General features: G+C 36.9%; 1 protein-coding gene across 1 annotated transcript in view; it reads right to left on the reverse strand.

Annotated features, from left to right (window-relative positions):
• CCDC158 (coiled-coil domain containing 158) overlaps positions 1-23,797 on the reverse strand; it is a 66,115-nt gene that overhangs the window by 29,829 nt on the left and 12,489 nt on the right. Inside the window, exons 4-12 of the mRNA XM_033106317.1 lie at positions 19,256-19,473; positions 15,591-15,700; positions 15,150-15,477; positions 14,150-14,226; positions 13,191-13,301; positions 12,455-12,569; positions 6,173-6,292; positions 4,182-4,379; positions 2,589-3,071 (exon numbers count right to left, since the gene is read on the reverse strand). Coding sequence (XP_032962208.1) covers positions 2,589-3,071; positions 4,182-4,379; positions 6,173-6,292; positions 12,455-12,569; positions 13,191-13,301; positions 14,150-14,226; positions 15,150-15,477; positions 15,591-15,700; positions 19,256-19,473 — 1,760 coding nt within the window. The remainder of the gene's footprint in view (positions 1-2,588; positions 3,072-4,181; positions 4,380-6,172; positions 6,293-12,454; positions 12,570-13,190; positions 13,302-14,149; positions 14,227-15,149; positions 15,478-15,590; positions 15,701-19,255; positions 19,474-23,797) is intronic.

Genomic DNA, 23,797 nt, shown 5'->3' on the forward strand with positions numbered 1-23,797 from the left:
AGGCAATACCCCCTACCAGCATAAAGATGACGACTCACTTTATTGAGTAATTTGCTTTACTGCAGTGATCTGGAACTGAACCTGCAATATCTCTGTCCTAGTAGTTTGACTGTATAATAGCAGTTTAAATATATAGGCCAATGCAATATTTGAAATGTAAACATGTGACAAGTTTTTAGCTGTTTCAAAAAGGATCAGTGGAGAGCTGTAGGCTTGTCTCACTACCCACCTGGGGTGGGCTTGGGCAGTAAAGGGCCCTAACCAAGGCTATGCGATGCCGCTTGCCTAGCAGCTCTTGGTAATTGCCACACTAGATCTCTCTGGCCTCATGGGGCGAGAAATGGGGAGGGCTTTCCCTGGGAGAGCGTGAGGCATCACAGCATGTATTGGGCATATGCTACTCCTGTCCCACCTCATGGGACCAGCTGATGGTCATTCAGTCCTTTTTTAACCTTGTAAGAAAGGATCCAGCTTTGAGGACCTGCAATAATGGGAGAAAGCTCACCCTGCTTTTCTGCTGTCAGTGTGTGCAGTCTAAGGAAGTGAGAGAAACCTTATCTAGTAGCACTAGGACTCCCCTCCTTCTTCCTCACTGCTTTGTGGAGGGAAGTGGACGTGGATGGCATTAAAGCTCATGTTATTGCACTTCACAGAAGTTGCATTTTTTATAAATTGAAGACAAGAACCTCCACCAGCAAAAATATAAGAACTCACTTCACTGTGGTACTTGCTTTATTGTAGTGTTCTGGAACCGAGCCCACAATATCTCCAAGGTATGCCTGTAATATTTACTCATACACTGCTTAGGATCAAATCTCAAGGTACTGTTGCTATCAGGCAAGTTATTTGTCTCTGCTCTCAGTTTCCTCATCTATATAATGGGATAATAACATACTCACCTTGTAAGGTTTTTGTGAAGATAAAATTGATTTAAATGATAAAGTGTGAGACTCAATAGGATTCTTCAATTTATTTGTATTCCTAACAATACTAGAAATCGATCTCTTTCCTTTAACAAGGTGGAACAATCATCTTTTCTCCTCTAATATGTTCTGTAAACCTATTCTAAATTTTTCATTGCGAGGATTAGCATTGGGAAGCCTTTAAAAGTCTCTTTCATGGTGAGTTTGGCCATTAAAAAAATATTGTTATGATATAATCAAGTAAAAACTTAAGCACTAGAATAGTGTAGTTCTTTATGCAATAAACTCGTGTGTCTCCAGAAGACAGGCAATAATCTACAGTTGGCCCTATTTTTAGAATAAGAAAACTCAGGCATCTAACATTTTCAAGAGATTTGTGGTTATCAGAGGCAGGGGTTGGGGGGAAGGAATCCGGTGAAGATGGTCTAAAGGTACAAACTTCCAGTTATAAAATAAATAAGTACTGAGGATGCAAATACAACATGATGACTGTAGTTGACACTGCTGTATGGTATATTTGAAAGTTACCAAGAGAATAGATCCTAAAAGTTCTTATCACAAGGAAAAAAACATTGCCTTCTTTCCTTTTTTGGAAGGGGGGGCATCTATATTAGATGATGGATGTTAACTAAACTTATTGTGGTAATCATTGCACAATATATGTAAGTGAAGTCATTGTGTTGTATACTTTAAATTTATATAGTGCTTTATGTCAATTATATCTCAATAACACTGAAAGGAAAAAAAAAACTAAATTGTATGTGATTCATCTCCTATTAGTTACCAAGGCAGAGATACAGGTGACATAACACTTAGGAAATCAAATTTAAAAGAAATTCATTCAATAGTTTTAAATTTTGAGCATCTACTGGGTGAAAGGCACAAAGACATGGGGTAGGGGCATAAAAATGAGTAAGATGTGTACTCTACTTGAAGAAGTTTGCAGCCTTATAGGGCAGAGGAGACACACACACACACACACACACACACACACACACACACACACACTGCAATAAAGAATGTGATCCAGCTTATAACAGGTACAAATAAAGCACGATAAGGTTTAGACTGAGAATGGAATGGGGGAAGGGAGCTAACATTTTGTAAATATCTTCTACAGGCCAGGAACTAGGCTAAGTCCTTGATATTTAATTTCTCATTTAAGCAGCAAGTAAGGTTGTTGAGGGGTTTTTTTTTGTTGTTTATTTTGCTTTCTGGTGTTTTGTTGTTGATGTTATTGTTGTTTTACAGATATAGAAGCCAAGATTCAACAAACAGTCCAGTGTCTTTCAGTTATTCAGTGGTGAGCGATGGAGTTCAAATTTAGGTCTGTCTGAAGAGGGAGAACATACTCCAAACTACGAGGCCAGGAAAGGCTTTATAAAGCAGCTGTAGATTTTCTGATTTTTTTCCTCTTTTGTATGAATAGAGTTCTAAACCATTGTTGGGCCACTCCTTTTGGAATCTAATAAAACTATGGACGCTTTCTCACAAAAATATAATATGCACATAGACATAAATACTTTCAAACAATTTCAGAGTGTCCACAGAGCCTCCTTACAAAACCCCTTTTCAGTAAATTAGGTCATACTTATTTATGGGGAAAAGATATTTTAGAAGCTAAACCACCAAACAAACAAACGGAAAAAAACACACACTACAGACCTTAAATTCCTGCAGTTCCAGTCTCCTGTCATTAATCTCTTTCTCAAGTTGAGCTTTTTCTACTTGCATAGCACCAGCAGTTCGTCCATGCTGGCCCACCAACTGCGTCATATTTTCAATCTGTTGTCGCAAGATCTCGATCACCTTGTCCTTCTCAGCCATCTGAAGCTTGAGGGCCTCACATTCTGTCTGCATGTTTCTGAGGTGATCCCCTTCGTTTTTCAAGTGCTGCAGTTCCTGCAATTTCAAGTCTACCCGGGAGCGGAGCTTTGTGATCTCTGCATTGGTGGCCTCGATGGCTCTCTCTTTTTCCTGAAGGGAAGCTGTCAGGTCCGATACAGTCCTCTCTGAGCTCTCTAGGGTCATTTTCTTGGCTGTCAACTCTTCTACTACTTTGCGGAGCATTTCTTTGGTAGATTCAAGCTGAGCAGTCAAGGAGGACACTTTTTCTAGGCTTTCGTTCTTTCCCTGAATTGCTGCCATCTGCTTGTTAAAGAAGAAAGAATCTGATGGATTTGGGCAGATAGGTAGAGACAACCTCATGAGATGTAACAAGTTAGCTCAAAAACATACAATCATTGATCGGATAATATCTACTTTGACTAACTCAAATAGTTTTGCTGTCAGAACTCTATGTAATAGATCAGAGATCGACGTGTGTTAATTAGACCAAGGTGGAGGGAACTTACTAAATAATGCTCCTCCAAAATGGTTTTCTAGTGTGGGGATCTGAGGAAGATTCCTCTGAGGCTGTTTTCTGTACCAGTTTAAATTAGGATAACACTGGCAACAGGGGGAAGTGTGGTAGGCTTAAAGATAATTGCCCTTTCTGTCTACGTCCCTCCAATCTGCTCCTTAATTCTACATCTGAGGGAAAAGTGAATAATGGCTTTTATCCAACATACACTGGTCCTTGTTAGGAAGAGAATAAGATTCTAACTTATAATCACTCCTTTTATCTTCCTTTCTTCCCAGGTTGGGCCAGAGAATAGGAAGATGGCTTTGCCTGGGTCTAAGCCAAGACTGGTTGGTCCTTTTAGTTTGCTTTCACATTTGGGATGCTTACTCTTTTGTGGGATGCTTTCTATGTCTCTGCGGCAATAAGTGGCAAGGGAACCATGTCCTTCTAGTGCTAAAGACACACTGCTGTTAACAGAGCATTCCACATTTCATGACTTGTGCACTGAGATGGATGGAGTGCGTCCATCCTGTGCCTAGGTCAGTCTGAACCCATGTGGGAGAAAAACACAAACAAAACCAAAGAAACATCTCTTGGAAACCTTCAACCCTGCTGTTCCCTCAGCCCTCCCTATGGTTTGATGCTTTTCTGAAATAAGCAATTATTAGGTTACCAATTTCTAGGTGAAAATGAAAAAGCTATTGGATGGAAGTTTCATTACTTAACAACGTACAAACATGAGATACAGAAATAAATAGTGTGTTTTTATAACTTGCTCATAAAACCTATACCTCTACTTCAGAGCTATTTTAGGCCCATACATGTTTTTAAAAAAATAAGGTCTACCAATAAGATATAAAACACATCTCCCCTCAAGCGGCCATGTGGAGAAGCTGCTGTGGGTCCTGGCTGACCTGTCGCTCCATCTGGCCTTGACACTCGCTCTTCATGGCCTTGAGGAGGGCTTCCAGGCGCTGTACCTCCATGTTCCTGTCGTCCAGCTCCCGCCGCAGGTGGTCAATGGTGATGCTGTTGCCAGTGTCCCGGTCCCACAAACGCTTGTTCTGCTCCTTCTCCAGACTCAGCTCCTTCTCTCTTTTGTGTAGATCAGCCTATAAGAAGTGAGGTATGTTTACCCCCTAGTATTAAATAATTAAAATAAAACTTTATTTTCTTTATATCATCTTTGGAATTTTTACGTGATTTGAGAAGACTCTGATTTTGGAATGTGATTCCTTTTTAATGGCTTGACTAAGAACAATTGTTGCCTAGAAAAGCAAGTTAATATTTTGCTTAGTTGTAATTTCTAGCATTATAAGTAAATCTCAATGGTCTGGACCCCAAAGAATATATAATGAAAAGGAAAATACAGTAGATTTTTAAAGTCATGCTTTTTTTAAGTTTTGAATTTTCTAACAAAGGCACTATGTTTCACATCAAGTGTGCTCCTATAATAAAGACACGCTCAAAAGGTTCAAAGAATACCAAGAGTAGTTTGGTTTTCTGCTTCAGAGATGCAGACTAGTGGCTGGTACTGGGATTAGAGTAGCAGTTGGGTTGTGAAGAGATTTACCTCCCTCTTTAGTCACTGAAAAATAATACCTACTGTAGTGAGTGTTTATTGTTAGCAAAAACTCGATAGAGTAGGAGAAACAAAGACAGATCTTCAAAGGGCTTACCCAAAGAGAGAGACAGGACACAGACTCAAATAACTGGAAGTGTTTTTTCACTAAAGAAACAGAGCTAAGGAATAGCAGAGAGAAATCACTAAGGAAATCAAAATGCTTCAGGAAGGCATTTGAGTTGGACCCCGAGAACAGCTTGGAGATGCAGAGATTAGGAAGAAGGGACTGGGAGGGCGCCTGTGGTTTGCTTGGAGAGCTGGGTATGTGTAGAGAAAGGATTGGAAAGGTAAGCTGGGGCCGAATCATGAATAGTTTTGAAAGTTAGGGAGTTGGACTATGGGGAAAGTAAATTTTGAGTCAAAGAGTGAAACACACAGAGCTATATTTTAGAAAGATAAACATGGCAGCACTTACGGGCTAGACTGAAGAGGGGAGAAACTGGAGTGAGGAGCCCTGGTAAGGAGACGTTGCTGTGCTCCAGGTATAAGGAGGGGCTTGGACGAATGGGGTAGTGGTGGTAAGGATGAAAAGGAGGGGATGGGTTTGAGGATCTTTCAGACATTTAACCTCCAACAGTTTCAAATTAGATATGAGACATCGGGAAACTTGCAATGGGAGCGGAAGAAGTGAAGGATTATGCCCAGGTTTGGCGCTTCTCACATGCAGTTGCCAGCTCTACCTTCAGTGCATCCTCCTCCAACCTCTGGTCAGCCTATGAAGGATGGCGCTAACTACCAGCAGAGGGCGCTATACCCGAGAATGGGGTTTGGTGCTGAGAAATTTATTCTACTATACCAGTAATATCACACAAAGAAGTACCAAATATTTCCTTTTCCTAAATATCTCAGCCTGCAGTACCTCTAACAGAGGGCAGAGGGTGGTTCATGATTATCAGAATCCTATTTTCTTCCTTTCAAAAAAATTTTTTTACCTAAACTTCCATTCAGGTTTTCTATACACTTAATTTATATGTGTTTTCAATGTTCTTTTGCTGTGAAATGAACACTCAACACTATTTCCATTTAGCATAATACAGTGTCTAATTGAAAGACTATTAGCTTCACCTAACTTTTAAGCCATCAGAGTTCTGCTTAAGAAAAAAACCCAGAATGCTATATTTTATATGCAAAACTTGAGTAATGTCTAGGATATTCTATTACGTATGTTGCACAAATATTTCGGAAAATTTGTAATTTTATAAATGAAACTAGTTTTGTGAAATATTTTGGTGAAAAACTTCCCAGAATTAATGTCATTTAGATTTTAGAGCATGATCTTACCAACAGTTTTTGAAGTTGATCATCCAAATTTCCAGATTCCTCACTGAACTGATCACGTTCGGTCCGTGCTTCAGTTAGTTCCGAGTTGGCAAGGACTAACTGCTTCTCCAGCTCTTCTATCTAAAAGGAAAGCACGAATTAGTCTCACCATGTCAGTGGGTAATAGAAAATAAATACACTTTTTGGAAAACAAATATTATTATTTGGGGGGCAGAAATAAAACTTTATTGTGATGTGTTCTGAAAAGTTTTCTAAACTTAAGATCTATGTAGAACTTAGCCAAATGAAATATTTGGTGCTGGTAAAATTTAGGCATTGTCTGTAATACATCTCTCTCATTTTTATACTATTCAAGATTTATCTTCTTTGAATATGTTTCTATAATTTGGTATTTAAGGGAGCTTGATATGGCATAAATACATTCTGCAGAGCCTGTACAAATGAAGTGTATTATACTTAGATGGGGTATTTTTGTTTCTGAAAATCAGAGTTTCAATAATAAAAGCCTTTGAATATAAAAAAAAATGGTAATAATAAGTTTTTAGTTACTGTTATTATTATATAGTTACTATTTTGAAAGGATGAGTGACTTTATGTGTATTAAATATATAAACATATTTATATACATATGATATATTCCAATCCTCATTTTCTTTAACTGTTTAAAGGATTTTTAAAGATTTTAAAGGATTTTTATAGGTGTGTTTTTCTCTGACAGATAGGGCAGCTGCTTGATCTGTGTGACTATGCATGTCTATGACATATGCCAGAAGGCCCACCTCTGTTAATAGCATTCCTCTAGCTTTTAACCTGTAGGTGCAATGTGGGCTAAGAGGTTAAGATCTCAGACGATGGAGATTCTGCGTTTAGATTTTTGCTGAACCATACAAATTCATAATTTAGATATTGAGATGTTAAACTAATGAGAACATGGTGATACTTAGTGTTATGTAATGATATTTGATCTTCAATGTGATACCTACAATACTATTTCATCATCTACTTTCCAATAATAAGAAATCTTTCATGTCTGCATTAATGCTACATATTCCTTCGTACTTCTAAGGCATTTATTCAACAGGTTTCCAAAACATCTATGTCAAGAATAAAATTTATTAATTGGTTTGGATGAGTTGTGATTAAATCTTCGTAGAGAGCATATGAGCAAGACTTTTTCATGATGACTATTTTTACCTGGACTAGGTTCATTTAAGATCTTCACTTATTAATTCTACACATATTAATTAATCATTCTATACACACATATATATGCAAGTATCTCTTTTGTGAGTATGAATACATAGAAGTTATATATCTCTATCTACACATACATATATGACTTAAGAAAATGCTAATATAGGACTATCAAACAGTTTCACATTTATCTATAGAGAAACATCACAGCCTATATCCAAACATAAATTTTAATATTTACATCAGATATATTTTAAAAGTGACTTTGTTTTTACTTTGTATGTTATATATAAAAAAGTATTTCACAAGAATTAGATATACATAAAAAATAATTAGATATACATAAAACATTAGGTTACCAATAGAAATGTGTTTATAGATTCTAGTAATCCTACAAAGATGTACTTTCACTCTTTTACTCCTTAGGGAGCATATACAGAAAAAAAACTCACAACAACTCAACCTTTGTAGCACAAGTAGCTTCCTAAGGAAAATAAATTAATTATATCGGTTGATATAATCTTTTCAGCTCTATTATTATTGGGAAAGACTAAGTCAGCATACATAGTAAAGACATTAGGAATACTTAGGGAAAAACCCCACAAACTTGTACTTTGGGTAAATAAATGTGATCAGAGAGGCAATATGATCAGGCTAAAGGTCAAACACCTTAGGTTCTAATCCAGGTTCTGCCATATAACCTTTTTGGGTCTCAATTTTTTTCATCTATAATTTGAAGAGTATTCTCAATGATCGTTTGAATCCCTTTCAATACTGTTTCTAATACTTTTTTACATGAGAACAGTATTAACAAAGCTGAAATTCTTTATTTTCCACCTGTCTTTGGAAACAAAATATGATCAGAGAAACCATATTTTGAGCGATAAATTTTAACAAGAACACTTGCCATTAGAAAAGTTACTCATGTAAGTAAAACATTTTCTATTGCTAGCGTGGAATAAAACCATTTCTATTGTTAAGCAAAATATTTGTATACGTGCATTAAAAGCTTAAATTAAGACTTGCTATTTTGTCTGTTTTCATTTTGTAAAAAAAATCTGTACGACCATTTGATAACATCAAACTTGATGGTAATATTGATGAGACCAAAATTTAAAAAAAGAATTAAAAAAGAAAGACAGAAAAAGAAAAGAGCCAAGTCTTATCTTTCCATCTATGCTTCAGTATCAGAAGTTCCTCCAGAGACCCCTGCAGGAACATTTGTTTTGTAGTTGTCAGTACTGACTCAGCTGCTATAGCTTTGCTTTTACCTTTCACTTTTTTAGAGTAAAAATATTTAAAGCAATCAATCAATCAATCAAAAAGATAAATGGAGAGTGAAAGGGAAAACCATTGAAGTAGCAGCTGAGCTGATACAAACAGCTGTAAAAAACACTATACACATAAGCCTTTCAAAATGTCCAGAATAAAATACTGACATCCGAGATATATTAAAGGTTTTTTTCTTTTTCTTTTCTTTTTAAATAGCAGCACTGGTTTTCCCTTTCACCATCTATAAATCTACTTTTTGTTTTGGATCACTGAACAAGTAGTATTGGGATCTCATTGTAATGTTACAGTGATTTTAGAGATACTACCAATCATAGCAAATTGCATCCTTTGTTTTCTGTGCTCAGAAAGACACAGATGTGGGAGAAGAAGGGATGCTGCAGGTCAGCATGAGGTGCATTGGCAGAACTATGCAAAGGGGTTCACACAGAATCTTCCTGCACAGTATAGAGCTCCAGCCAGTGCTACTAAATCTTCATTTTTTGATATACAATTCAGCCCCAAATGCTTTCAAAGTAGGAAAAATCAACTTATAATCAAGATCATGAGATATTTTTGTTGTCAAAAAGCGAAAGTTAAGAGTAAAGCCAAATCTACAGAGCCAATAGTGACAGCTTCTACTGGTCCAAATTCGTAAAGGGGAATTCTGGAGGTTCTCCTAAAATGGAAAGAGAAGAATAGAAAAAAGCATTACAGTAAAACACTTTTATAAGCTATAAAAGCTATGACTAAAATTTTCTTTGAAACACAATTTCTGTTTTCATTAATATGAAAATACTTTTGTTACTCTGAAGAGAAATACTGCCCACCTAAATGAGTTTTCTCTTAATTTATGCATTATAATTGGAAAAGATTTGTTCAAACCTGTCATGTCATCAGCTTTTTAAAAATAATACTTTTTTTTGCTGAAGGAATCTGACCTCAGGAGGAAATATTAATGCTACCTCTCATAAAATATGTTGATGTGTAATATCAACACACCCTTATGTTTCTTTTCCCACAAATCTCACTTCGAATCACAGCTTTTATGTATTATTTTCTTTGATGCTTTATTCCGTATTGTTATTTGGACAGTATATACTAACATATGCACTGAACAGCGGAAGATAAAATAGATTTTAAAGTTTTAATAGACTTCAGCAATGTAAAGTCAAGATACATGAAAATGAAAGAAATTAAACAGAAGAATCTGCAGTTTTTTAGATTCCATATTCAATTCATTACAACAAAAACATGGCAGGACAATCATCTTTCAGTGTTCCCTGACTGAAGGTAGTTACTATTAGGAGAGCCTAGTCAGCCATCAACTCGGCGCCAAGTTGATTAGGTTCAATATACTGTTAAAAATCTTAGTGATCTGGTTTAAAATTAATTAATCAGACATGCCCCCCTTATTTCTATTAATGTTGTCTGCTTAAGATTGTCAAAATTCACTGGTTACATTAGAGCAAAATCAGACAATGATTCTAATATTATGTGTGTATCTATATGAACTCAAAACATTCATAACAAAAAGTCTGCAGTCATTCATCTGAAGTGCATGCTTCTACAATGCCAAAGAGATAAATTTTATGAAAACTCAAAAACTATTTTTGTATTGTTTAGATGGATATTTCAGTATTTGTTAAAATTGCCCATGCCCAAATTTAAAGTTGATCAGTATGATGTTATATAGCAGACCATATGCTAATTTGCCAGATGCAAATTAGCAAACAATGGGTGATAGCTTATGAAGGGATCATCTTTTCCAAGCAACATTACAATAGAAAGCTATAACACTTTCAAATTATGGAAGACAAATAGGTGAGTTGAGTGCTATTTAGTACTTCATGGCTTTTCAAAAGGTTTAATTTGTCAATAAACAGTGACTATTTAATCTTTTCAAAATGTTTTGAGTAATGATGATATCAGTTATTGTATTGGACTATAACACAACAGATCTTCTATTTCCTTTCTTGCTGTCAGATTGTCAGTGCTCACTTCTTCAAATGTTCCTGCCTGAACTAGAGCTGGGTAATAGAGCATCCTTTCACCCTATGCTGTGCTGAAATCATGACCATCCTGCAGGGTGAGCCCAAGATTTTTTGTGTAGGCTTGGTCTGCCCAGAATGGGATGGACATTCCTGCTATCAATCTTCAAGGGAAAAGCCCGTCTTGAGAAAAACAACAACATTAGACCACAAAAAGCAGGCCTCAGAGAAGCAGAAAAGAATAAATGTTTCTCTCTGGGCTTTTTTTTCTTGGGTTTAGGCTTTAAGCAGTCTAAGGTTCCTTAAGGCTACTTGTAGGTGGCAGCAGTTGAAATGGTCGACCTTGACACAAGGATTTAGGCTAAGAGTGAAGCCAGGAGATTTAGTAGTGTTATTCACACTGCAAACCACTAGTGAATCAGGAAATCAATTTAGTGAGCACAAAATCAGCATCTGAAGAGAACAGAAGAGCCAGCAGCACATGCAATGGGGTAAATATTGTTTTGTGCAATTTGCTTCAGTTGTATGTGTGTATTAGATCATAAGGTAAACTGTTTCTTACTGTGGATAGTAATCAAAATGTTTGAAAGCCATTGCTGTAGAGGATCCAAATCTCATAATGAGATTATATAGTTTCATATTACTCTTAATTGTTTAGACTTTAGTAAAATCATGTCTAAATTTTCCATCCTTATTTTAGCTATGCCACAGGGAATTAAGGTCAAGGTCTTACATTCCATGCTTGAAATGAGCACCCAGGAGAAACAGCCCCCTCCTGTGGCCAGCATAAGGGTGAAAGTGGTAATTAAATGAGAAGTTGCCTAAACAAGGGCAAATGGTAGAAAAATTAGTGCTGCAATATTAAATTTTCTCTTGCCACAAGGAGCTTTTTTCTGTACTATTATTCTGTAGAGTTGGGTAATTTTATAAAGGAATTCTGGCAGCTTCCTTATCTCTATTTCTTCCCTATAAACTACAGTGACAGAAATTTGCTAAAAGTGATAGTTGGAACTGTAGGTTCTCTTATAGGTAGGATGACTATAGATGGAATTTCTCTTCCAAACTGGGACACTTTGGAGATGAAAGTGGCATTCACAAAACAGGACACTGGGATAGCAGGTGTAAACTGGTCTGTCCCAAGCAAATAGGCAGGTATTTGGTCATCCTTTCCACGGGGAAAAAGGAAGACGAGCTCCTCTGAATGGTAGCTCTTTGCTTGTTTTTTAGGGTCTCTATTGTTTTATAAATGCTTGAAACTCTAACAAAAACCTAAGTTCTAGAGAAATGGTTGATAATGTTAATAACAGCTTCTCTTTAGCTATGGAAAGTGAAAGAACAACAACAACAACAAAAAAACCCCAACAGAATGTAAAATATTCATTAATATCTGGTTTTAAGAGGAATTAAGAGAGATAAAGATTTAGCTTCCTAATTGTTTTTTATTTAAACTGATATTAAAGTTAATTCAGTTTGCTGGCTGTACAATGTTTTATAAGTAGGAGTTGAAGTAAGAGAAGAGGGAGGCCCCTAAAGTGTTGAGTGGTAGGAGACCAGTTGGTACTGACGTATTTGCTAAAGCTAAGCATTGTAAAAATAATTTAAATGGCCTCATTCTTTATTTTTTTAGAAATTTAAAATATGCAAAAAACTTTTTCTAAGAATGAATTAATTTGAGTGAATAATTTAAATAAAAATTATTTGGCATCCATCTTATTTTAATTTGAAACGATTACTTTGATTCCTTATTTTCAAATAAAGTATTAAAAACTGTATAATTGATTCTGTGTATAGCAGCCTCTGGAAGCAGAGCTGCAAAATTTAAGCTCACCTTGTCTTCGTACATCCTTTTGGCTTCCCTCAATTCAGAACGTAGCTGAGAAACAGTAGATTCCAGTTCACTGAGTTGACGCATATACATTGAATTTTGGTTTCTTGCTTGTTCTCTAAGAATGGGTTAAAGAGGGAATAAAAGCAAATAGCAAACTAAGAATAAGTGTGATACTAAGGGTACTCTAGCTTTCAGATATTTCCACCTGTTATTTTATATAGCATTAATTAAGTCAATAGTCTTTTATTTTTCAAAATTGCTTCTTAAAATCTTGAGCTCAAAAATGTTAGCTGTTAAAGCTATGCAATATGTATATGGGAGTTCATTATGCTATTTTCGTTATGATTGAAAATGTCCATATAAAAAGCTTCCACACACAAGCTCAAATTATAAAATTCTTTGTATATATAATTATATATATATATATATATATATATATATATATATATATATATGGTGTTTGTGTGTGTCTGTTTTAGCCTATCAGTTGAAATATGAACAATATTTAAAATATCCTTTCCCAAGAGGCCCAAATACTTGCAAGAATACTTCTGAAATGGTCATATAATATTATCTATATGTTAAGTAATCTTTTCTATTCATTTGAATGTTAGGAGAGCTTTACTTTTTTGTGAAATCAATTATTAAGCAATTTTAAAAAGATCTTAGAACAGAAATCAATAAAAAGAAATGAAGATTAATGACTAGCAATTTCAACCCCCCAGGATACACATACTGAATGATTTCCAGTTGACTTTGGATACTATTGGCTTGGCTTCGAGCACTGCTAGCTTTCTCAGTAAGTCCTGTTATTTCAATTTCATGTTCACTTATTAACTGTTCAATCCTATAAGAAAAAAAAAAAAGTGGTGATTGCTATTTGATAAAGAAGATTTTTACCTGACTATGAATTATTCTAAAAATTAATGATTTTCAAAACTCAAATTTAGCATTTAGTTTTGGTTTTGAATATGCTCCTCTTTTTTGACAAGTATCTAAATTAGGTCCAGAGTCCTTTATCCAAATCCTTTGGGGGCCAGGTAGGTTTTGGAATTCATAAATTATAAGTACTATATATTATATGACACCCCTAGAGAGATGTAGGGAATTGTCCTATAAGCCAAACATATTACTAATGCAACAACAGGTTTTAAAATATGCACACTAAATCATAAAGACTATAAAAAGCTTTCCATTAGCTCAAGTGAGTTTTTGCCAACAAATAGTGACAAAGACCCTTTCAACTTTGGTCAGGCTCCTCTGAGCCCTCTTCTCAACTAGGCCTTGACCTTGGCACTCCTCCTCTAATCCCTTCATAAGCAGCCTAGGCTTCGTAAGAACCTTGTTAAGTCCATTTGGTGAGAATCCTCCCACCTTTGATGTTTCCTTTGTAATTTTCCATCCAATCACCCCCTCACCCTGCTCCTTGCTATGCATCCTGGCTTGTCCTTGTTTTACTGGGAGTTGAGCCTGATCTCTCTCTAAGCAAACTCCTATTTCAATAGTTTTGAATAAAGTCTTTCCTATTGTTTTAACCAGTGTCATAATTTTTTCCTTTAAGACTTTGCCACAAACCTATGGGAAAAACAAACAAACTGTGTTTCAGAGCTTTTTAGATTTTGGAGTTGCTAATGAGAGATTGGAGACTTGTGGTACAGTTTCTGTGATTTTTCTATCCCTCGGTCAGAAATTTACCTATCTTGATGCTGTTGAAGAAGTAGTTCTATTTTGTTCTGTGATTCAGATTTCAGGGCTTCAAGCTGATCCTCTACCTGGTTATAAAAAAAGAGATGTGATTTAGGAACTAGTAAATCCAAAGCTTGGAAAATTTAGAGATTTTTCCAACTGAAGGAAGGCTTTAGAAAGATGCAAACGGAATACTTAAATCAGATACATGCTATCACTGTTCTTTATTAGATTTTTTAAGACAGCACAGGGACTTGGGTCCAGGGCCAAAGGCATGCGCAATAGACAGGAGGGATGCAGAAACGCTGACCACAAGAATGCCACCACCCCTTCACTCCCCACACAACAGTGAAAAACTAGCTGATTATTATCTCCCTTCTAACCACTTACTCCCTAACGGATGTCAAAACCACTGTTCCACATGTGCAACTGATCAAGGTTTGACAGCTACACAACCTTCTGGGGTGGCAATAATGAGCAGTCCACCATCTTGTCCCCACAGCACAGGCGCCAACATAGTCACCAAGCAATGTAGCTGGTAAAGCCGCCTTTTTCAAAAAGCCCGCCACTTTCAAGAAGCCCGCCACCTTCAAAAAGCCTGCCATTTCGTACAAACCCACTTTGTCCCCAGCTTATAGAGGCAGCCAAGCAGAGCCACCTGCTGAGCAGTTCAGAGGACCTTCCTTTCCTCTGTGCTGCCTCCCTTGTGCTCAAGCATAAGCTGAATAAACTTTGTCTGGAAATTTGTCTGAGGTTTCCTCTTAATTTCTATCTTGGGAAACCCAAGAACCCTAATGCCAGTCACACTTTTACTTTGGCTCTATTCTCTCACGAAGCTATACAGGCCAATCAAATTAGTTCCCTTTATTAAGAGAGATCATTGTGGAAATAACTTCTGTTATTTTAGAGAACAAAAATGAGAACTTTTAAAAATTTAAAAATTATACATCTAATACTATTGTCTTAATCAATTTTAATAGAAAATTGAAGTAGTGTTCTCACCACTTACTGGAAATATCCTCCCTTTAAGATAAGAAATCTCTGTGTCTAATTCTCTTAGGATTTTACTAATAGCTGTGCCCATGTTGCGGAAGTGAACAGTAGACATGCTTTCGTGTTCACATATTTTCTTGCCTGAGGCTTCTTCAAAGTCAACTAGGATTGATCGGATTTCTTGAAGCACTCCCTCATGACTAAGCATCATTTTTCTTAGCTGCTCTATCTGTGAGTTGCTATCTTTCAGCATGTCGTCCTTAAGACATTTGGCAGCTTCCAGTTCATGAACTGTATTTTGAAGCTGACTTCTTAAATCCTCCTGGGACTGACTCTCCCTTCGTCTATGAAACAAATTAAAGAGAAAAAAATGTATTGATAAAACTCATATTCACACAAGCAGTTTTATACTACAAAGAATAAAACTTTAAAATAATTTCAGGTAACAAATCCCAACCTGATGTCGGCCATGGCATCTCTCTCCATTTGCATCTCTTGAAGTTTTGTTTGCAAATCTATGACTGACTGCCTTAAGTAAAACTTTTGCTTCTCATGCAATTCGTTGCTCTAAAAAAATAAAAATGTCATGCAAATTAGTCTTCATTAGAAGAACATATTGCCTTATAGAAAATCATTTCCAAAAACTATATATCGTTAATTTATTTTTATGTGTACTTCCTTCCTTCTTCACCATTGTTCAGGCCTAATTAATCATTTCTCACCTAGATTACTGGAATACAGTAACTAGTCTCACTGTCTCAAGCTTGCCCCCTTTCAATCCATTCTCTACTTTACAATCAAAACATTTTTTTGTGGTTTGTTTCTAAAACAAATCTTACTTTTGGCTCAAGACAGAGATAGAAATAAATTTTACTCCTGAGAACAGAATTGGTTGAAATTTTGTATGGAAAAGTCAACCCCCAATCCATCCCACTTAAAATACTTGACAGCAGAAAACCACCACCCAAAAATCAAAGTGTTCTACTACAAAGAAACCCACAAAGATCTCTAAAATCAGGCACTGAGGGATCTCCCACATAACAGTTGATACCCATCTAATCATTCCAAAGTGAAGCGCTCAAGTTCTTGCCATCAGATTTTTTTTATTGTTCATCCTTGAGTATGAACAAAAAGCCAAAACCACTGAGCATTTGAAGAAAGATTATAAAATAAGAAAGAGACCAAAATTAAACAAATAAGCAAACACCAGAAATAAAGATCCAAAGAAACAAAGATAGATAATGCAATAATGGAAGAACACTTCCAAAAATTTGTATTGCAGAAAAATTTGATATTACAGCTATGAAGTAGGAACAGGATTTCTTTTTTCAGCACTTAATAAAGTTGTATGTTTTTTTTTCTAAAAGTGCTCAAACAGACTGATGAGGTAGAACAACGTGCTAATGAATACAATAAAATGTACTAAATACTACAACAGACATGTGCACAAAAGGCAGTAACTGTCTAAAGGAAAATATATCTACTACTGTCTAGAGGCTTCAGAGGGAAATGCTTGAGCTGAGTCTTGATGGATAATAAGAATTTGCCAGGCAGACAAGGTAGAAGAGAGGAAATGACCTGGGCAAATGCATCAGGCTAGAATAGTATGGTACATCCAAGGAAGAGCAAGTAGTTTGATATTGCCAGAATGGAGGGCACATATGGGGAACAGGAAGCACAAGAGGCTACAATGTACAGGGAGAGCTTGGATCACAAATGCCTTTATAGAAGATGGTAAGTTTGACTTTCAGACTACTGGGACCCAACATGCAATTGTAAAGCTGACTAAAACCAGCTTGATTCTCCATAGGGTCCACTTGAAGTTTTTAGAAATAACTTCTATACACTAGTTAACTATCATGTATACACTCGTATATCTAAAAACCTACCCCCTACCACCGCTTTGTAAAGAAAAACCAGGTATCATGATAGCAGGACATCAGGCCTAAACCAATTATTAATTATAATTGTAGATGAATATCATTTATTATAACATTTTGAGATATTCAAGTTTCATTAAAATTACACCATGAGCACAGCAAAAGAAATGATCAACAAAATGAAAAGACAATCCATGGAATGGAAAAAAAATATTTGCACATCATATATCTGATAAGAGGTTAATGTAAAATATATACAAAGAATTCATACAATTCAAAAGCAAAAAAACAGGTAATCCGATTAAAAATTGGACAAAGTACCTGAATAGACATTTTTCCGAAGACATACAGAAGGCAAATAGGTACATGAAAAGATGCTCAACATACTAATCATTAGGGAAAAGCAAATCAAAACCACAATGAGATATCACCTCCTACCTAGTAGAATAGTTATCATCAAAAAGACAAGAGAGTACAGGTTCCCATTCAAGATAGCGACATACTGAACTCACCTCCTCTCACGAACACACTGAGTCTACAGCTACATTTGGAACAATTTCCTCTTGTAGAAAAACCTAAAGGCTGGCTGAGTGAAGACTAACATTGCGCAAATGAGAATAAAATCATATTGAAGTGGGTAGAAGAGGCTGGGACACAGTTTGGCCATAAACCCCACGCCCAGTACAGTGTCACTCACCCAGGAAGGAACTGAAAACATAGAGCTTCTCCTGGCTGAGTGAAGACTAACATTGCGCAAATGAGAAGAAAATCATATCGAAGTGGGTAGAAGAGGCTGGGACAGTCTGGCCATAAACCCCACGCCCGGTACAGTGTCACACACCCAGGAGGGAACTCAAAACATAGAGCTTCTCCCTGGGGCGTGAAGGGTTCAAACTCCACATCGGGCATCCCAACTCTTAAGACATACACTTGAGAGACATGTCCCCAAAACATCTAACTTTCAAAACCAACGAGGCTCAAGTCCTGGGACCCTCTGAGAAATGTCACTTAAAGGGCTGGTATGCTCAAACTCACCCACGCCAGTTCCCAGCTCAGAAGCAGCCCATCGTGCCCAGACCTAAAATGAAGGAGGCTTACCTGCTTATATTAAAGTATTGGTCTGACGGGCAGGCATCCAGTTTAATACATATCTCAGAGCCTGCTGGAACCCTCTTCAGGGTAGGAAGAAAAGAGAACCCTTGTGCACTGTTGGTGGAATTGTAAACTGGTACAGGCACTAGGAGAAACAGTATGGAGGTTCCTCAAAAAATTAAAAGTAATTTAATTTAAAAAATTAAAAATTGCTGCCATATGATCCAGCAATTCCACATCTGGGTATATATCCAAAAGAAATAAAAACACTATATCAAAGAGGTATCTGCACTCCAATGTTCATAGCAGCATTATTCACAATAGCTAAAATCATGGAAACAACCTGACATCCATTGATGGATGAATAGATAAAGAAGTTGCCATATATATTATTACTCAGTCATCAAAAGGAGGAAATCCTGCCGTTTGTGACGACATGGATGGACCTTGAGAGCATTATGCTAAGTGAAATAAGTCAGACAGAGAAGCACAAATACCATATCATCTCACTTATATGTGGGATCTGAAAAAACAAAAAAAAAAACGAACTCATAGAAAAAGAGATCAGATTTGTGGTTACTACAGGCAGGCAGGTGGGGAGAAGAGGAATTGGAGGAAAGTGATCAAAAGGTACAAACTTCAAGTTACAAGGTAAATAAGAGCTAGAGATGTAATATACAACATGATGACTACAGTTACCACTGCTATATGGTATATATGCAAGTTGTTGAGAGAATAAATCCTAAGAGTTCTCATCACAAGGAAAAAAAAATTATTCTTTTTCCTTTGTACCTACATGAGATGATAAATTTACTATGGTAATCATTTTGTGACATATATAAGTCAGATCATTGTGCTGTACACCTTATACAATGCTGTAATGTCAATTGTATCTTAATAAAACTGGAAAAAAAATATACCATTAAAGCAAAACATTATGACGAATTAACAAAAGAAAATAGGTATGTAGACTTTTCATCAGCTCAATTTTTAATACTGAAATAGAAGGCATAGGCCAAAGTAACAAGTTTAATCAATAAACCCATTGTTAAGGTTTTCTTCCAGAAAATTTGGATTCTATTCCAAGGCATTGTGCCTCACTGTCTTTCCAAAATGGCACCAGGTGTGGAAAGAAAAGAATGCAACTCACTTCATTTAGTCTCTTCTGCAAATCTTTGACTTGATGTGAATATTCTTCCAAAACACGTTCAATGTGTTCTTTTCCAGGGTAAGGAATAACTTTCCTGTGAGAATCAAGTTCTGCTTCATATTTAGGGAAAAAAGGAATTTGTGTGAAAGTCCCAGTTGAAGATGTGTTTTCAATTATTGTACCACGAACAGATGACATAAAAAATGGAGTTGAAGAACCTAAATATTAAAAAAATAATTAATTAACTTAGGAATTAACTTATTAATAAAATAATTTTGTGGCAAACATTATCCAAGCTGTTTCCTTTCTTGAGCCAAGACGGAGCTCAAAGTCTCATGGGGCAAATAGACAAGTGAAGGTCTCATAACGAAAACAGGAGGAGCAGATTAAGGAGGAGGGAATTCTACTTGATAGTGATCAAGGGATACTTGAGCTGAATTAGCTTGAAGTATCTATGAATAAGAATTAACTCGTCTGGAGGGCAGGAGAAGAGGAAAAGTAAGTATTCCAGGTAGTGGGAGCACAGTAATTATTGGCGAGGAGGGTTGAGACAGGATGGCATATTCTGGGTGAAAGGAAAGTAGTGGCCAGATGTAAGAATGAAGATGCAGGACAGTTCATGAAGGGTGCTGTGGTCATGCCAAGGAGTTTGGATTTCATCTTGAAAGCTCTGAGGACTCATTAAAGGATTTGAAAGTAGGGGATTAATATAACTAGGTTTGTGTTTTGAAAAAGCTCTCTGGCTTTGATGTGGAGAATGCATTTGATGGGGATAAAACTGAAGGTAGAGAATCCAAGTAGGAGACGACTTTCAATAATTCAGCCAAGAACTGTCAAGAGTGTGCCCTAAAGCAGAGGCAGTGGTGATAGACAGACACAGAGGCATGGATTTGAGAAATACGTGTGCTAAGTTTTGGGCTTCAGCAACCTCCAAGTAATGATGTTTGATTTACAAATACTGTACAGGGACTTGAAGTTCAGGAGTGTTTAGCTTCATAGATCAGCATTTGGGAATTTTCAGCATATGAGTTCCAGTGAATCCTTGGAATCAATGGGATCGCTTAGGGGAAATGTATAGAGAGGAGGATCAAGACGTGTACTCTGAGGGAATACCAATATTTAAAGGAAAGACAAAAGAAGTAAAACCCAAGAAGATTCACAGAAGACCCAAAGATTTTAGAAAATTGTATTCAAGACACACCACTGGCTTGGATTGAGGGACAGAGACAGTGTGAGATGAAAAGAGGCCTTTCCATAAGCAGTCTGAGAAAACTGCTTAGCTGAAAATATATGCTACCTTATACAAAAGGAAGGACTCACAGTCAGACCCAAGAGTCCAGAGGCTGGAGCCAAGAACCATGGAGAATAATTCCCAGGCCTGAGGCCTAATTAGGGAATAGTCATCCTGTGCCGCCCAGCTGGATTTCAGAATTGCCATGGACATAGGTACTTCCTGATTTCACCTTTTTGAATAGGACTGTGGATAGTGGTTAGCCTATGCCTGCCTACGACTGAATGTTGGGTATCACAGGGCTTTATGTTAAGTGGAACTCTACTCATGAAACTATATTTAAGGAATTACAAGTAAGAGTTTCATCCATACCTGAATCTCATTTAGATAAAGTGATTCTGGTCTTTAAGCTGATGCTGTAATGGGATCAGACTATTAGGAGCCTTCTTGGGGGAGAGTAAATGTATTTTTGAGAGTAAAAAGAGCCTTCTTGGGAGAGAAATGTAAATAATGTGTGACTTAGATACAATAATGTGGGAATGTAGGAAATCAACCTTAGTCTAAGGAGATATATGTTCAGATTTTGAGGCACGAATCATGATACGTTCAACTTCAGCAAAATATAAATTATAAGTATAGAGATAAAGCAAATATGATAAAATGTTGACAACTGGTACCTCCAAACAAATAGTATATAAGTTATTTGATGCACTATTTTTTTTTCAAATTTTCTACCATTTTGGAAAAATTCAAAATAAAATGTTGGAAGGAAACAGTTCACTGGATTTAGCTAGAAAGGGAAAAATCTAGTCACATTAGCCAGAGTGATTTCATTGGAATATTGGGTACAAAAATCAGAAGGCAGTAGTTTGCAAAGTACATGGCTGGTGAATTATGAAGACATTGAGTACAGTCTTGTCTTTCAGAAGGCACAGCTATGAAGGAAAGAGAAAATGAGAAAGCCATAAGTGGAGGAAAACATTTTATTTTTGTTTTGTTATATTTACTCATTAGTGTTGTTAGGTTCGGAGAGATTTAACATGTTTATATTGATGGATAAATGCAAATAGAGGAAGAGACTGAAGATATCAGAGTGAGAGGGGCCAAAGATTTTGTAGAGATTCTGGAGCCAAATACCTGAGGCCAAGGAGGCGATAGCAGGAATGGGAAATAAAGCCTAGATAGCAAATTAAGAAGCCACCTCCTCCATTGAGCTATGAAGGAAAGAGGCATGGATGGTGAAAAATAGTGGATCTCAGGGGCAGAATGTGAGAAGGTAAGAGAGTATGAGCCTAACAGCTTTATTTTCTCTGGCAATTAGGAAATGATGCTCTCTGAAAGTAAGAAAGGAGGTAGAAGGGTAAAGGACTTGAGAAAAGTATAATTTTGAAATAAGTATTGTGGAAAAATGGAGAGAGAACTGACTAAGATCATGAGGAAGATTCCTCAGCAGCATGAAGGACCCAGATGAGATGGGAGACTAACTATGACTTTGAAGTGGTAAATTGGTGGAAAATCCACGTTTGTGTATTTTCTCTAGCAGACTCTTCCACCACCCCAGTACAAAAACAGAGAAGACAGTCTGCCTGAACAGAACTGGGTTTTCCTATAAGAGTGCAACAGAAGAGAAAAAGGAAGTTGAGGATATTGGCAAGTGATTGGCTGGAATAATGAATGATACAAAAGGAAGTGAAGATACGAAGAGGTTGGCAATTTAGCAGAGAAAGGCAGCATCTAAACAGTTGTTCTCAACCTTTGTTGTACATCAGGGTCACTGGGGGAGTTTGAAAAAATGAACCGTGGTGCCTGAGCTCCATTCCAGACCTACTGAATCAGAATCTCCAGGTATGGATCTAAGCCACTTAAATGTTTAAAAATGTCAAAAAGTGATTTTGACGTGGGGCCATGGTTGAGAACTACTGCCTTCATGAGGCAGAAAAACAGGCATGAGAGGAATAAGTGAATGAGAGCACTAGAAAATAGGAAGGAGGCTGGATAGAAGTCCAATAGTTCTTGGTAATAAAATCCAAGCCAACATAGGAAAGTGAGTGGCTAGAGTAAAGGTCAACATGATAAGAACTAAAAGGTCAAGAAGCTGTGAGTCTAAGATCTTAAATGGGTGATCCATGAGGACAATGGTATTACAGGATGACGATGTGCCTGAAGAGGGAGAGATAACCCGTGAGCTAAGTGCCCATGCTGAGTTTGAGGGATACAGGGATATGAGGTGTGTTAATGGAAGTGGGTAGTGGTGATGGGTATAGTATGGTAGAGGTGACAATGATGTCTTAGGATGGCATGAGCATCCTAAGCAGCAGAAGTTTTTACAAAACAAGGGTGCTAAAATAAAGGTTTTTAAGCAGATCAGTAAGACAACAGACCTGTACAGGCGGACCTCGTTGATGTTGCAGGTTTGGTTCCAGACCACCGCAATAAAGGAAATATTGCAATAAAATGACTCGCACAAATTTTTTGATTCCCCAGCACATATAAAAATTATATTTACACTATACTGTCATCTACTAAGTGTGTAATAGGATTATGTGTAAAAAAAATCAATGTACATACCTTAATTTAAAAATACTTTATTGATAAAAATGCTAACCATCATCTGAACCTACTGATGGAGTCGATAGACTTGTTTGAGGCAGGATTTCCATAAAACTTCAGTTTGTTAAAAAAAAAAAAAAGCAATATCTATAAAGTGCAATAAAATAAGGTATGCCTGTAACTGAGAATAAATTCTGGATGCATTCTTTTAGATGAGAGAGAGAGACAAGACAGAGAAAGTAGTCAGGACTGTGCAGGTCATTTTCCTGACAATCAAAAAATCCATCCTGTCTTTACCCTATTCTGCTGTGTGTTGTGTGAATGACTTTTCCCAGGCTCCCTTCCCAACTTGTTTCCTGGTTAGGTTCACCATGGGAGGTGCTGGCGGAAAGAGTATAGGGCAGGAGAAGGGGAAAAGGTAAGATATTGCTCCCTACCACCCACTGCACGTGAGCTTCTGACAGTGGTGGCTTCAGCTCCCTGCATGTCAGCTCTCTGTGGTTCTAGCTCCTGCTTCTATGCTCTGACAACAGTTCCTTTTTTCACGGTCCTTCTAGTCCTAAGATGGGTAGCAGCTTCCTGCCGTTTGCTAATCTCTGGGTGGTCTCATCCTATTAGGCTTCTCAGCTTTTTCAACATCCCACTTACTAAGTCCCTATATGAAGGTCCACCTGTTTCTGTTTTCCTGACTGCTATCTTCTGATTGAAACAATTTCAGTCAGAGGTGATGGGGGCCTGAAATCGGATGGTAGTGATGGGAA

The sequence above is a fragment of the Rhinolophus ferrumequinum genome, chromosome 5 (genome assembly GCF_004115265.2).
Source record: "Rhinolophus ferrumequinum isolate MPI-CBG mRhiFer1 chromosome 5, mRhiFer1_v1.p, whole genome shotgun sequence".
NCBI classification, from domain to species: domain Eukaryota; kingdom Metazoa; phylum Chordata; class Mammalia; order Chiroptera; family Rhinolophidae; genus Rhinolophus; species Rhinolophus ferrumequinum.